We start from the raw sequence: 16,380 nt of genomic DNA on the forward strand, positions 1-16,380 counted from the left end.
CTGTAATGTGGCAGTTTAGGATAAAGCTTTTGCTTTTGGCTGTACTCAGCTGCCTCTTAATGCCTATCTGCTGGAATTTGCTACTGTGGCAGCAGAACTAATGGAAGAGGATAATTTGAGCATCACTATTTAGTTCAAGGTGATATGAAATGCTTGTTGCTTGAACACCTGCTGACAATAATTTGCAGCCATTTCTGCTGTTAAGCTGACCGCAGCCGTGGCCACTTGCTCAGAGTAATGATGCTGCTGTACTCCTCTCAGCTAGAGCTATGCATGTAAACAACCACAATATCTCATGAATGTATGACTGCCCATTTCTCTCCACCATCCTGAGAAACTGACAGGATGTATAAACTCAACTTCACTGGCAGAAACTATGCTGAAAAAAGCTTGCATGCCGTTGAGAGAGATGTAGGTGGTCTGTTGACTTCAGATGTGAGATCCTGTACTGGCAGGCACATCGAGCAAGGGAAGAATTATGAGTGTAAAGAGACATGTTCCAGAGGTTAGTTGAGAAAGCCTATTTGAGAGTCTTTACTTGAGTATTTTCTGTTTTATAAACTACTGCTTTTTGTTAGAGGCAAGGGATTTTGGTATGGTTCATAGTTATCATACTTTTTGTACATGGATTGCAAATAGGTATGATTTTATTACTTGTTGAAGTGGTGGCTTTCTAGTGATATATGTGGACATCACAGATTTAAATAGCTTAGTATAATATTTTTTTCCACATTATCAGCTTATTTCTGTTTTTCTGAGGTCTTTCTGATTAGAAGCACGATTATTTTAAAGTGTAGTGTCCATACTGGATATACCTCTCTAGATGAAGCCCTGAATGGAGTGAACTTTCCTGCTGATATATTCCAGAAAGACAGTTGAATGTTTTTGTCTAGCCTGCTAACTCTCACACTGTGGTCTCTGTATATTCTCTTCTTCTGTGCCACTACTTAACCAGAAGTGAACTTGTTTTGTAACTGTATGTTTCTTTTTTCTTCCTCGGTAGAGTGCTTTCAGCAAGTTTCATAGATTTCGTGTTGGTTTCAGACCATTTCTCTGGTTTACTGAGGCCACTGGGGATGTACATGCTCACATCATCCTATCCCAGATTACAAACTTATTTTAAACATCTTCTTCCCCCCCCCCTTTTTTTTTTTAAGTCAGTGAGTTCATTAAATGAATTATTGGAAGGTAGTGGATCCAGGACAAAATTCTGTGGAATACCTTTATTAATTGTGCAACTATTCTTTATTAATTGTGCAACTATTTAATCAATGGTTCTGCAACTATTTAATTTCAATAATATTCCCATGGCTAGATTATGAGGAATGTCATGTGAGACAAAGGCTATACTGACGTCAAGCCATATCCCATTTGTTGCTTTCCTCTAATAACAATTTATCTTGTCAGGAAAAAAAAATGGTTTTATTTGATACTCTTTATTCATCACAAATTTGTGTTAACTGCTTTGTGTGCTTTTGTACTTATGGAAAAAAAATATCTCAGAATGTTTGCTGGCTTGTCTGTAACCTCTGTCCTGTCCTTTTCTTTCTAAATAAGAACTGATTTTCCTTTTTCCTTTCTGCTGGGATTTTCCTCGTTACTCAGGAGAGCTTGATTGTGAGCCGTGTCAGATCTGCTTTGGTTGGGTCTGGCTGATGCAAATTTATATGAACAGTATTTTACACATTAATCACCATGAACAGGAAAGGAGAGCTCAGAAAATCTTTCTAGTATGAACTGGGCTCTCAAAATTGTATGCAAACAGAATTTTGCCTAAAATCATAAATAGACAAGACAGCGTGTGAACAGAAAACGGTGTAATTAAGTAATCCACAGTTAAGACGTGAAGAAGTAACATGGAAGTGACATCAAACCTGTAGTTAAAAATAGTAAGAGAGAAAATAAATCTTAAAAATATTTATACAAAAGCACTAGGATCACCAACAGGTGATCAGTTAGGGAAGAAGCACTTACCAGATCACAGTTGAAGGGCACTACCCATCTCCAGATGTATTATACTTGTACGTGCATTATACATGTCTACAGGTGAGTGTGGGACTTGTCCTTCCCGTGTAGGGGATGGAGAACTATCGTGTACCTTTTGATATTCTTGGATACTTGTATGGCATGGCATGAATTACATATGATCTTTTGGAGTCTGTACCCTTCTCAGCCAGCAGCTGGAGGTGACAGGAAAACATAGGGCATCTCCTGTGGTGGTAGGCACCTGTGCCCAGGCAGAATCTTGTGAATTGGAAAGGGGCTCTATTGACTGAGACAGGAGATCAGATGTACAGTGAGAGCTTGGGCTGTCTGCAGATTACAAACTCAGCACAAATGTGTATTCAGTATGAAAGCAACACTACCTCAGACCAAAGCCCTTCCTTTTCATCTCACTGCCAATATAATATTTTCTTAGCCTGTGTAAGATGAGCTTATCTATTAGTAAGACAGAATTTTCTCCCTTTTCATGAAAGGTTACCTGTTTCTGTATTGACTGCTGGTGCAGAAGCTGGCTTTCTGACCTTGCCTAAGGAAAGTTTTAACTGATTCCTTACTAATATATACCTTATTTCTGAGGGGCTTTTATATTTTCATCAGCACAACTGAGGTTTTAACTCATGTTTGATATAGTAGGTCTCCAAATTGTTAGCTCATGCATTATTACAGATGTTCTCTTAAACTGTTTAATATATTATGGCTTACTAAATGAGTGAGGATTAAATGATAGACCTATTCTTCTCCTAGTCCAACTCTCTACTCTCTGCTTACAGGTAACTCCTGGAGGGACGGTGGGATATAAGCAAACAAGGAGTTGAATTCAGCCATATTATTTCATCTTTTGTCTTTTTTTTTTTCTCATTGCTAATTGTTCAATATTTTCATTCTTGTGTTTCTTTTCCTTCAGCCTTTTTGCTTTGTGTATCTCTTTGAAGATGAACTTCAGTTTGTAGTTAGAATTTCTGATATATGTCTGTAGTTGTATGCTATTCTCTAATACACATTAAATATCCCCACTTCAGCTGTGAGCTCTTCTTTTAACTTTTACGGCTAATTCCTTTTTGATTTTTAAGTCAATGGAGAGTATCTTGCTGGAACTGAATCAGTCATTAAAACGACTTCCTTTCCTCTGCACCAGAAAGGATCATTTGTTTCTGCACTTTTGAATGTTGTTTAACAATAACTCTTTCATGGAAATTCATATAGCCTGGTACACTTTTTACAGTTTAGCATGAAGTAGGACAATAGACCTCTCAGAAAGTTTGCTTTGGAAACTTACTCCTGTTGCTTGAAAGCTCCATTTACAGCATAAAGATGTTTTGGTCTTGCTCTGACTGTTGTAACTGTTCAGTAAAACCCTACTGTAGGCAGAGCTATGCTGGTGAAAACATCCCTTTCCCAGAGCAGGGTTTTTTTGGTACTGTGGAACTGATTGCAATAAGCTGTCTGGAAAACAAAATATCTCTTTTGTCTGCACCAGGAGCGTTTAGTGTAATGGTTTTATCAGTAAGCTCTTGCTCGTGTATGCCTAGAGTTCAGCTATCTTTCCTTACTTTTCAAACACGCTTTGGATAAAAACAGGTAATGCCATATATCTTCTTCATAGGTCATCTGTATTGTTTCATGAAACTATATCATAAAATATATCAGAAATTAGAATATCCAGCTTGCTGATCAGAACACCGACAAATTACCAATATTCATGTTTAAACTAAACTTGATAAAATGTAAGCAGAACTAAAAGAGCAACATATCTTGAGGCAGTCAGTTTTGGTAATGAACTTTTCCAGATGCAAATAATTTTAATATCTGAATCCAGATTTTTGAAAATGTGATCACTCTTAATATTGGGGTTGCCAGTGAGATCATAAAACCTTTTTCAAATGGTCACTGCTTTAAAAACAAACAAAAACCAAACAAACAAAAAAACCATTTAAGTAAATGGTAACACTAGAAAAGAAAAACTAGCTGTGAGGTTTTACTATTTGTTTGACCACCCCAAAGAGAGACCGAGTAAATACTGTTTGTGGCTTGTTGCTTTGTTCAGCCTGTGTTGATTATTCAAGTTGTGAAGGAATGTGAAAGAAGAAGTTGTCATAGGCCCATTGCAGGTCACTGAGTTTTTCCCTAAGTCTCCAGCCTGTGAGGAGGAGCATGATGCATCCCATGGGATAAGGGTCTTGGAGTCACAGTGCCTAGGTGAAATGCTGCAGCCAGTGCAAATGAGGTGAGCTTGAACTGTGAAAGGTTCTATTTACTAGAAGCTTCTTTCCTGAATGGTCACAGGGAAAATAATACTGGCAACCAAGCAATGCTTATTACCTTTCTGTCAAGGATAGTTGCATTACTATCTGAGAAAGCTATTGCTTCACTTTATTTCCAGACTTGTGAAGACCCTGCTAATTTTTTTAAGATCATACGTGCAACTACAAGGACTAGTAATGTCAGTTAGAAAAATAAAAGTTAAATTTTTGGAACACAATTCAGTTGTGGGTTCCGCCGCCTCAGAAATGCAAAGCATGGCATACCTGCATTCTATTGATGAACTTCTGCGAATACCCCTTAGCATTAGCATTTTTCCTTGCTTGAGTATATTGTCTGTGTCATGGTAATTTATGAAGTCAGAATTCTTAAGTGTTCTTAGGTTTGTGTGTTGTTGTTTTTTTTTTTTTTTTTTTTTCTCTTTTACCCAAGCATGGATTTGTTTCCCATGCATTTTCAAGTGCCGCTTATCCAAGCGCATGCAGCATTTGATATTTTCCTGGAGCTCAGCTTCAGTGCTCTGGTAGTTTTTTAATATGAAAACTATTTTTCTGCCAATTTTTGCAAGACTTAGATGCATTCCAAGTTAAAAACAAACAGGAAAAAAAAAACAGCAAAAAAAAAACCCCAACAATGCAACCAAAAAAAAATCCACGAAAAAAAAATAAAAACCACAAAGAAAACACCCAACAACTGAAAAGCTAGACACTTCACTTTGCACGTTGGCACATTTTACTTTGTACATTGACGTTCTTTCACATTTTTAACTCTATTTCTGTACCTTTACCTCCACCATTAGGGAGGTGACAGCAAACTGAAACATCTTTTTCCTTATAAAAGTGTATCTTTTCAGTTTTAAATGATGTATCAGTGTAGGAAAGTGATGCAAAACTATAATCTCTGAAACAGTAATGGAGCAGGAATCACAAGCAGTAATATAAGTTGCAAAAAACCTCCCTGCAGTTCAATGGGACGTGATACCATGTTGAAATCAGATTAAAAAGAAAGCCTGCAGGTCTGGCTCGGTTGCAGATGGTCAGAGTATATCAGTGAGTGGAGCAAGTGTGGCAGGAAGTTTATGGCCAAGGAGTAAGATGGGATTTTGAGTGTCCTAATGTGGCTTTTGACTCAAGACCTTTAATCCTTGCTGTGTATCCATTTCAGCTGGTATAGCTGTGGTTGCTAGAGCCAAACTGCTGGTATCAGTTATCTGTATTATCTTTATTAAAATTCAAGTTGCTTGCAGACATACTTGATAAAACTTGCTGTATCTCCCTCCTGCTTCTCCTTTTTGCAGCAGTTATGCACTTTACAGTTTTATCTTGTCTGAATAGGTATAGAAATTTTGGAATGCCAGGAAGGAAAATGCAAATTCAGCTTGATCTGGCTGTGCCCGCTGCCCTGGGCAGCCTGTTCCATGTCCACCACCCTCTGGTGAAGAACACTCAGCTGCCCCTCCCCTGACACAGCTCCATGCCGTTCCTTAGGGCCCTGTTGCTGTCACAGAGAGGAGAGCTCAGCGCTGCCCCTCTGCCCCCTGTGAGGAGCTGCAGCTGTCATGAGGCCTCCCCTCAGCTCCTCTGCTCTGGGCTGAGCAAACCAGGGGCCTCAGCTGCTCCTCATGTCTTGCCCTACAGATCCTTCACACTCTTTGTAGCCCTACTTTGGACGCTGTTATAGTTTTATGTTCTTTTTATGTTGTAGTACCCAACCTGCACCCAGTGCTTGAGGTGAGGCCACACAGAGCAGAGCGGGACAACCCTTCTGCTCACCTGGTGGCAATTCTGGGCTGGTGCACCCTAGGGTGGAGTTTGGGCCCTTTGGGCTGCCAGGGCACACTGCTGACTTAGATTCAGCTTGTCACCAGCCAGAACCCCCAGATCCCCTTCTATGGGGCTGCTCTCCAACCTTGCATCCCTCTGTGCATAGGTCCAGGGCTGTCCCATCCCAGAAGCAGAATCTAGCCCTTGCTCTTATTAAAGTTCACGTGATTGTCAGTGGTTGTGAGCAAAAAGAGCAGCACTTGCGTGCAGAAGACATGTTTTATTCATTTCATAAGATATTTTCTCATTATTATGTGATTTTTAAAAATTAGTATTATTTTTCCCTGTAACTTTTATAAAAGCAGCCAAGGTGAAGATGCCCGGAGCCGGCGGTACCCCGGGCCTGGTGTTAGCTCCGCGCTGTTTCCCGCGTCTCCACCAGGTGGAGCCGGCGCTGAAGGCTCCGCGGCCATCGGCTGCGGCGGGGGCCTGAAGGGCAGTGCCCGGACTGAATGGTAACCAACACACCGAAGCGAATGTAGTCAGTTCCTAGTTTTCACAGATAGGGGTCTTAATGTTATAATTGCTGCTTGGATCAGCCAGAAAAAAAGTTTGCTTTCCTTGCGCTTACTTTTTAAACTCTGAAAATTATTTAAAGTGTCAAAGAATTCTTTCCTGGCAAAAAATGAACAAGCAGTCCCCCTCCCCCTAAATGAGTCTCTGAAATGAAATCGAATTTCAACTCCAAAATTGAATAATTGATTTAGACCGATGTATTGTCTATCCCAGTTCAAAAGTATAAAATAGAAAAAGGGGGGGGGGGGGGGGGGGAAGCCATGAATATACATGAAACACGTTTTCACACTTTTTAAGTGGGTAGGTCAGCTTACTTTTCATTTGTTGTAAATGTTCCTCGGGTTTCCCTCCCCGGAGATTTGAGCTGTAAGTAGAAGTTTTTCTTTGAACTGATTTAAACTAAGGCCCTCTTTCTTGTCACGCACAGACAGGGAAATACTGCAAGGTGCTGGATTAGCTGTTCGCTTTTCATTGTTTTCTTTTGTAGCAGCAATCCGTTTAGCTATGGTATGCTGAGTTTATCTGATTAGCACTTAATGAGTAAAGGGAATAGGGGAAACGTTGCCCGAGTTACTTAAGCCTAAGAAAGGTTTTGGTACCTTCCCCCTCTTTCTAAATACCTGAACTTTCCTGACCCCGCCTTGCTTGTTCCCTCCCTCCCTGCTCTTTCCCATAGGAAACGCTCCCCGTGCAGCTCCCACTGTCAGAGGCGGTGGTGCCATGAGCAGGGCTCTGCTCAGTGCTCCCCAGTGGCAGTGCACATCCGCTCAGTGGGGTTTGACAGCTGCCTGGAGCTCTCACAAATAACTCCTGTGCTGTGCTGACTGCTATGCCATACCTGGGAATGTCTGCCGACCAAAAGAGTAGTAACTTGCAGCATGAATATTGCTAAATTAAAACCACTAGGTATAGCTCTAAGCAATGAAATGATTTATTTAGTTATGCTGGCAGTGACATTTTAATGAGGATTCATTGGAGCTTGAATAATTACATTATATAAAGAAATTAAAGAAAGCTGAGGTTTAGTAATCCTTTAAACACTGTGTGTGCCATACAGATTGCAGTCGTGTTACCACCACTGACTTCACAAGCTGCTTGCACAACTCTTGTCTTTTGCTCTGTTCTTCAACTTGATTTCCCTCTTCTAAGATTATTCTTTTCTTGAATTCAATATTACCTTGTAAAGTCTTTAATACAAAACTAAAAATCTTTTTAAAAAATTGATAAGTCATCGGTATTAGTCTGTGATGCTTAAGTATAGCTTAGATGGTTCCGTTGGTTTTACAGAGAAATGTGAAGTTGTCTTAATACCAATGAGAATAGGGCTAAGGAAGGTAGGACTGATGCATGCAGGAAAGCTGCCTTATGACCAGCAGTCTCTTTTGCTGTTGAAGTAATGAGGAAAAGGCAGTAGAAGTTGAGTGAAGCATCAGATACGTGTTGCTTAGAAAATCAGCCTCTAAAGAGAGGGAAATCTCTGAAACCTTTTCAGTTTTACTTACTTAATAAGACAATTTTTAATAGAAATAACCTTACATTTCTTTCATTTGTGGTCACGGTACCCAATTTCTGAGATTAAAAAAAAACAAGTCTTAGCGATAGGCAGCTAGTAATAGCAGCTGTGATTTTGTAAGGGCAAAATCCGAGCATATGCTTTTTAAATAATTGTAAAGATGTTAAAAGGATGCTGGAGGTGCACGAATGCACAAAGATGCTTGCAAAGGGTGGAAGGTGACTGCTGTTTTTGAGGCTTGTGGCTCCCTGTGAGCGCGCCTCAGGGATTTGCCTTTGTGGGAGTGCTGCAGTGCAGAGCGCAGCGGGTCAGGCTGAGCTGCTGGTAGGGCTGGGGCCAGCTGGGAGGCACCGAGCTAGGAGCTGAGTTGTAGAAATGTTGGAGGGGAAAAAAACTCCCTGCTTTTTCACTTCACTGACAGTGTCATTTAAACTTCTTGTTTCCATTATTGCTTTGTTTTGTACTGTTTTGTTGTCTGCTCCTGAATCTGTACAGCTCTTGCCAAACTTCTCTCCAGCTGTCAAAATGGAAGAAAAACAGTATTTAATCCGTGAATTAGGTATTGAAATATTTTGTAATTTGATCAAAGGTTTATTTAAATCACAAAAAGTATGTGTGTGTGTTTTTCTTTTCCCCTCTCAGGTTTGCAATTATGTGTGGCTATATGTCTCAGTTTGACAGTGTACAAAACAAAATCAGGAATGGTTATCTCTTTAAGGTATGTTTTTGTAGGCTTTTTTTTTTTAAGCTATTCCTTCAAATTATTTCCCTGCATAGTGTCAAAGACAGATCTTTTTGAACACAGTAATTCAGCCTCACAGTTTATTTTGGTGCTGATGTTTAAGTGAAGCTGTTTTTGTGTATGCAAATAGATTATATGCTTTCAAAAAATAAAAATTGAGATTTGGTTCTGGGAGCAGCATCAGGATTCCTGTTTCATTTTGTAGTCAAAGGGGAGAGGAAAAGGAAGTAACAATTCTGTTTAGAAAACAAAATATGAAAGGTGAAGTGGTGAACTAATGCAGTCCTGCAGTCATGCTTCATGCCACCTTTAATAAATGATGTTTGTTTTAACACCATCCTTTCAAAGGCAACTGCATATTCCAGAGTCAGCAGTTCTATTACATGTGCTCCCTCCCCACTGGTTTGCAGCATTGCCATGGCTCTTTGTGCCCTCTGCCCTCTAAGCCAGTGCCTCCTGTTGTGGCTACCAGTGGGAGGCAGCAGATGTGTCCCCTTCCTAGGGATTACCCGGGACAGGTTCCCGTGACATCCCACACATGGCAGAGAGTGTTGCAGGGCTTTCTTATGAATGAGCACTGAATCTATCTGAGTTGTGCCAAGTGAGCTAAGCCCCGGGTGCTGCAGCAAGCTGGGTCAGAAAGGGGAGGTGACAAATAACAGAGAAGTGCTGTGGTTGTTTAAGGATGGAGTTTTAAAAGAGCACACAGCATTAGCAGCCCTTTCAGTGAGGTCTTCCTCTTCAGGAGTAATTTCTGAAATCCACACGAATCATTTGGAAATGTTAGGGCTTTCTGGAAAATAATAGCATAAAGACATAGCTCCTCCCTGATTACTTGGTGGACAAAATGATAGAATAATAGGCTGTCATATCTGTATAATTCAGAAATTCTACCCAGTGGCTTAGTTAGAAGAACAGAGGTATCTGGGAAAAAAAAAAATAAAGCCTTTATGTATTTATTTTGAGAGGCAAATGCCACTTAAGGGTGAAATAAGGTATTTTATATTTATTTTTTAATTCAAGTTGAGCAATGAGAGCTTTCTTCAGTGAATTAAAGAGATAAATAAATACATTTATAACCTATAATAATAGCTGTTTTGGAGGAATCATCGGATTAGAAACTTTCTGGCTTTTGTTGTTTCACTGTAACACAACCATTTTGTTCCTGAATTTACATTATAATAACACTTTGCTGTGTTATGTGCTGTTTCATTGGGGCAGTCATATTCTGGGGTAATAGACGCTTCAGTGATGAGCACTGACGTGTCTGAGCTGTCAGAGAGTGGTTGCTTTCCCACTGATTTGGTGTGAGACAGTTTAATGCTAACTATAACTAAAAAATATAATGGAAGTTGTTGCCTTTTTAAGGCAAAATTGCTTAAGCTCTTTGAGGTTTTGAGCTGTTTATTCATGGTCTTGTTGTATTGTGTGCTGAGTTGCTACGTAATATTGATTGTGATTTTCTTTTGTAAGAAAGAGGTTCAATAATTAAAACATTTTTAGGACGTTAGAAAATAATTACAACAGAAAAGAACTTCTGATATTTTTAACATGATTTGCAGCAAACTTCTTAGAATGTGACATCTGAAGTGACACTGATTATTTTCTTTTTAATAGGAGCACCTAGACAAAGCAATTGAACTTAAGCCTCAAGATCCTCTTTTATATTACCTAAATGGAAGGTGGTGCTATTCAGTAAGTTGTCTTTTGTATCTAACATTTATTGTATTGAAAAATTAAAATGCATTTGAAAAGGAGTAAAGGGACTTAAAGTAGGTGCTTATTGAAGTAGATATTTTGAGCTAAATGACGCAGGACATATACATTTCCTGAGTTAACTTCTGCATGTGATGTTCCTGCGCTATCGTAGTGGCTTGGAAAGTTCCAGGAGAATGTCACAGCAAAGATGCAGGTAGAAAATCTGTAATTCACCAGAACATTTTGCAAGAAATACAGTTTTTCTTATGCCAATATGAGACCTTTTAAATATTGTGTTAATTATGTAGTTTTAAGTACTCATATGAAAAAAAATAATTCGCTGGTTTACCAGCTTAGCTGTTGATTATTTGTATATTTTTATATATATATATATATATTTTAACAAATGCTTGTGCTTAAAATATAAGAATTGCTTTATTCTTAAAGCCACCTGTTTTATGGCTCATCTTCTATGCAGTGAGGAATCTTTTATCAGAGGAAAACATTCTAGCAAAGTGTAGGCTGTAAAAGACCATGGGGGGGGGGGGGNCATGAAACACGTTTTCACACTTTTTAAGTGGGTAGGTCAGCTTACTTTTCATTTGTTGTAAATGTTCCTCGGGTTTCCCTCCCCGGAGATTTGAGGCTGAGCATTCACACTGCGGGCAGCTCAATACCAGCATTGTCCGCCCTCCGTCCCTCAAAGGCTGGAAAAAGGGGGGGGGGGGAGGGGGGAAGCCATGAATATACATGAAACACGTTTTCACACTTTTTAAGTGGGTAGGTCAGCTTACTTTTCATTTGTTGTAAATGTTCCTCGGGTTTCCCTCCCCGGAGATTTGAGCTGTAAGTAGAAGTTTTTCTTTGAACTGATTTAAACTAAGGCCCTCTTTCTTGTCACGCACAGACAGGGAAATACTGCAAGGTGCTGGATTAGCTGTTCGCTTTTCATTGTTTTCTTTTGTAGCAGCAATCCGTTTAGCTATGGTATGCTGAGTTTATCTGATTAGCACTTAATGAGTAAAGGGAATAGGGGAAACGTTGCCCGAGTTACTTAAGCCTAAGAAAGGTTTTGGTACCTTCCCCCTCTTTCTAAATACCTGAACTTTCCTGACCCCGCCTTGCTTGTTCCCTCCCTCCCTGCTCTTTCCCATAGGAAACGCTCCCCGTGCAGCTCCCACTGTCAGAGGCGGTGGTGCCATGAGCAGGGCTCTGCTCAGTGCTCCCCAGTGGCAGTGCACATCCGCTCAGTGGGGTTTGACAGCTGCCTGGAGCTCTCACAAATAACTCCTGTGCTGTGCTGACTGCTATGCCATACCTGGGAATGTCTGCCGACCAAAAGAGTAGTAACTTGCAGCATGAATATTGCTAAATTAAAACCACTAGGTATAGCTCTAAGCAATGAAATGATTTATTTAGTTATGCTGGCAGTGACATTTTAATGAGGATTCATTGGAGCTTGAATAATTACATTATATAAAGAAATTAAAGAAAGCTGAGGTTTAGTAATCCTTTAAACACTGTGTGTGCCATACAGATTGCAGTCGTGTTACCACCACTGACTTCACAAGCTGCTTGCACAACTCTTGTCTTTTGCTCTGTTCTTCAACTTGATTTCCCTCTTCTAAGATTATTCTTTTCTTGAATTCAATATTACCTTGTAAAGTCTTTAATACAAAACTAAAAATCTTTTTAAAAAATTGATAAGTCATCGGTATTAGTCTGTGATGCTTAAGTATAGCTTAGATGGTTCCGTTGGTTTTACAGAGAAATGTGAAGTTGTCTTAATACCAATGAGAATAGGGCTAAGGAAGGTAGGACTGATGCATGCAGGAAAGCTGCCTTATGACCAGCAGTCTCTTTTGCTGTTGAAGTAATGAGGAAAAGGCAGTAGAAGTTGAGTGAAGCATCAGATACGTGTTGCTTAGAAAATCAGCCTCTAAAGAGAGGGAAATCTCTGAAACCTTTTCAGTTTTACTTACTTAATAAGACAATTTTTAATAGAAATAACCTTACATTTCTTTCATTTGTGGTCACGGTACCCAATTTCTGAGATTAAAAAAAAACAAGTCTTAGCGATAGGCAGCTAGTAATAGCAGCTGTGATTTTGTAAGGGCAAAATCCGAGCATATGCTTTTTAAATAATTGTAAAGATGTTAAAAGGATGCTGGAGGTGCACGAATGCACAAAGATGCTTGCAAAGGGTGGAAGGTGACTGCTGTTTTTGAGGCTTGTGGCTCCCTGTGAGCGCGCCTCAGGGATTTGCCTTTGTGGGAGTGCTGCAGTGCAGAGCGCAGCGGGTCAGGCTGAGCTGCTGGTAGGGCTGGGGCCAGCTGGGAGGCACCGAGCTAGGAGCTGAGTTGTAGAAATGTTGGAGGGGAAAAAAACTCCCTGCTTTTTCACTTCACTGACAGTGTCATTTAAACTTCTTGTTTCCATTATTGCTTTGTTTTGTACTGTTTTGTTGTCTGCTCCTGAATCTGTACAGCTCTTGCCAAACTTCTCTCCAGCTGTCAAAATGGAAGAAAAACAGTATTTAATCCGTGAATTAGGTATTGAAATATTTTGTAATTTGATCAAAGGTTTATTTAAATCACAAAAAGTATGTGTGTGTGTTTTTCTTTTCCCCTCTCAGGTTTGCAATTATGTGTGGCTATATGTCTCAGTTTGACAGTGTACAAAACAAAATCAGGAATGGTTATCTCTTTAAGGTATGTTTTTGTAGGCTTTTTTTTTTTAAGCTATTCCTTCAAATTATTTCCCTGCATAGTGTCAAAGACAGATCTTTTTGAACACAGTAATTCAGCCTCACAGTTTATTTTGGTGCTGATGTTTAAGTGAAGCTGTTTTTGTGTATGCAAATAGATTATATGCTTTCAAAAAATAAAAATTGAGATTTGGTTCTGGGAGCAGCATCAGGATTCCTGTTTCATTTTGTAGTCAAAGGGGAGAGGAAAAGGAAGTAACAATTCTGTTTAGAAAACAAAATATGAAAGGTGAAGTGGTGAACTAATGCAGTCCTGCAGTCATGCTTCATGCCACCTTTAATAAATGATGTTTGTTTTAACACCATCCTTTCAAAGGCAACTGCATATTCCAGAGTCAGCAGTTCTATTACATGTGCTCCCTCCCCACTGGTTTGCAGCATTGCCATGGCTCTTTGTGCCCTCTGCCCTCTAAGCCAGTGCCTCCTGTTGTGGCTACCAGTGGGAGGCAGCAGATGTGTCCCCTTCCTAGGGATTACCCGGGACAGGTTCCCGTGACATCCCACACATGGCAGAGAGTGTTGCAGGGCTTTCTTATGAATGAGCACTGAATCTATCTGAGTTGTGCCAAGTGAGCTAAGCCCCGGGTGCTGCAGCAAGCTGGGTCAGAAAGGGGAGGTGACAAATAACAGAGAAGTGCTGTGGTTGTTTAAGGATGGAGTTTTAAAAGAGCACACAGCATTAGCAGCCCTTTCAGTGAGGTCTTCCTCTTCAGGAGTAATTTCTGAAATCCACACGAATCATTTGGAAATGTTAGGGCTTTCTGGAAAATAATAGCATAAAGACATAGCTCCTCCCTGATTACTTGGTGGACAAAATGATAGAATAATAGGCTGTCATATCTGTATAATTCAGAAATTCTACCCAGTGGCTTAGTTAGAAGAACAGAGGTATCTGGGAAAAAAAAAAATAAAGCCTTTATGTATTTATTTTGAGAGGCAAATGCCACTTAAGGGTGAAATAAGGTATTTTATATTTATTTTTTAATTCAAGTTGAGCAATGAGAGCTTTCTTCAGTGAATTAAAGAGATAAATAAATACATTTATAACCTATAATAATAGCTGTTTTGGAGGAATCATCGGATTAGAAACTTTCTGGCTTTTGTTGTTTCACTGTAACACAACCATTTTGTTCCTGAATTTACATTATAATAACACTTTGCTGTGTTATGTGCTGTTTCATTGGGGCAGTCATATTCTGGGGTAATAGACGCTTCAGTGATGAGCACTGACGTGTCTGAGCTGTCAGAGAGTGGTTGCTTTCCCACTGATTTGGTGTGAGACAGTTTAATGCTAACTATAACTAAAAAATATAATGGAAGTTGTTGCCTTTTTAAGGCAAAATTGCTTAAGCTCTTTGAGGTTTTGAGCTGTTTATTCATGGTCTTGTTGTATTGTGTGCTGAGTTGCTACGTAATATTGATTGTGATTTTCTTTTGTAAGAAAGAGGTTCAATAATTAAAACATTTTTAGGACGTTAGAAAATAATTACAACAGAAAAGAACTTCTGATATTTTTAACATGATTTGCAGCAAACTTCTTAGAATGTGACATCTGAAGTGACACTGATTATTTTCTTTTTAATAGGAGCACCTAGACAAAGCAATTGAACTTAAGCCTCAAGATCCTCTTTTATATTACCTAAATGGAAGGTGGTGCTATTCAGTAAGTTGTCTTTTGTATCTAACATTTATTGTATTGAAAAATTAAAATGCATTTGAAAAGGAGTAAAGGGACTTAAAGTAGGTGCTTATTGAAGTAGATATTTTGAGCTAAATGACGCAGGACATATACATTTCCTGAGTTAACTTCTGCATGTGATGTTCCTGCGCTATCGTAGTGGCTTGGAAAGTTCCAGGAGAATGTCACAGCAAAGATGCAGGTAGAAAATCTGTAATTCACCAGAACATTTTGCAAGAAATACAGTTTTTCTTATGCCAATATGAGACCTTTTAAATATTGTGTTAATTATGTAGTTTTAAGTACTCATATGAAAAAAAATAATTCGCTGGTTTACCAGCTTAGCTGTTGATTATTTGTATATTTTTATATATATATATATATATTTTAACAAATGCTTGTGCTTAAAATATAAGAATTGCTTTATTCTTAAAGCCACCTGTTTTATGGCTCATCTTCTATGCAGTGAGGAATCTTTTATCAGAGGAAAACATTCTAGCAAAGTGTAGGCTGTAAAAGACCATGGGGGGGGGGGGGGGACTTCTCAGAGTAGCAGTGGCTGATGAAAAGCTAATTCCAGCCCCGCCTTTTTCCCCAGCTACTTCCAGTGCTAGTCACTACGTAGTGCCTGCAAACTGGAAGGAGGGAGTTGCTGTGATATTTAAAAACATTGCAGCCTCTGACTTTATGTACAGCAAGGCTTAATGCAAGGTAATCTTTCAGCAGTTCTTTCAGATCATATACATAACTTTTGTAAAGCTTTTGGCAACTACATTTTTTCTCACTTGATCTAAATAAAGAATGACACCAACTTTTTAAAAAAGCTTTTCATTTTGCTTTTCATCAAAGCTTGTTCTTGAATGTCAGCATTAGCAAAGCAAAAGTGAGTTGCTAAAGATTGCCCTGTAGCATGCTTGCTGTCCTCCTGCCTTTGAAGAGTATCTCTCTTGTCAGTGATTCCTTAAGCATTTTTATACCATACTATGTCCAACAACTGACTGCAGCTCTCATTTATGTCAAACACTCCCAGATGTTTCTCATGGCTTATTTCTCACTTGAGCTATTGCTTTTGGAAGCTTTACATGTAATCTCAATGTACCTCATTTTGTTTAGATTGTGCTGGGTTTTTTACTCATTTTACATTAGTGGCAATTACCACTTACTGGCTGATGCATGAGGTTTGTTACACTGTATCATTACAAATTAATGTTCCACGCTTGCAGCGTCTATGCCTCCCTTCAGGGGCAATAAAGCCGTAGCTGAGCATTGCCTTAGGGTGTGAGCTGACCCGCATTCTGTTAAGTGAAACGATCCACCTAAACCGATGTAGCCACTGAAATACTTAGGGTTGATATGTATACATTTTCTTTTTTAATTCTT

At 39.3% G+C, this 16,380-nt stretch overlaps 1 protein-coding gene across 1 annotated transcript in view; it reads left to right on the forward strand.

Moving 5' to 3' along the window:
- RMDN2 (regulator of microtubule dynamics 2) overlaps positions 1-16,380 on the forward strand; it is a 44,823-nt gene that overhangs the window by 11,183 nt on the left and 17,260 nt on the right. Inside the window, exons 6-7 of the mRNA XM_021391899.1 lie at positions 8,758-8,833; positions 10,475-10,552. Of these exons, the coding sequence (XP_021247574.1) occupies positions 8,758-8,833; positions 10,475-10,552 (154 nt within the window). The remainder of the gene's footprint in view (positions 1-8,757; positions 8,834-10,474; positions 10,553-16,380) is intronic.

Source organism: Numida meleagris, chromosome 3, assembly GCF_002078875.1.
Source record: "Numida meleagris isolate 19003 breed g44 Domestic line chromosome 3, NumMel1.0, whole genome shotgun sequence".
NCBI lineage: Eukaryota > Metazoa > Chordata > Aves > Galliformes > Numididae > Numida > Numida meleagris.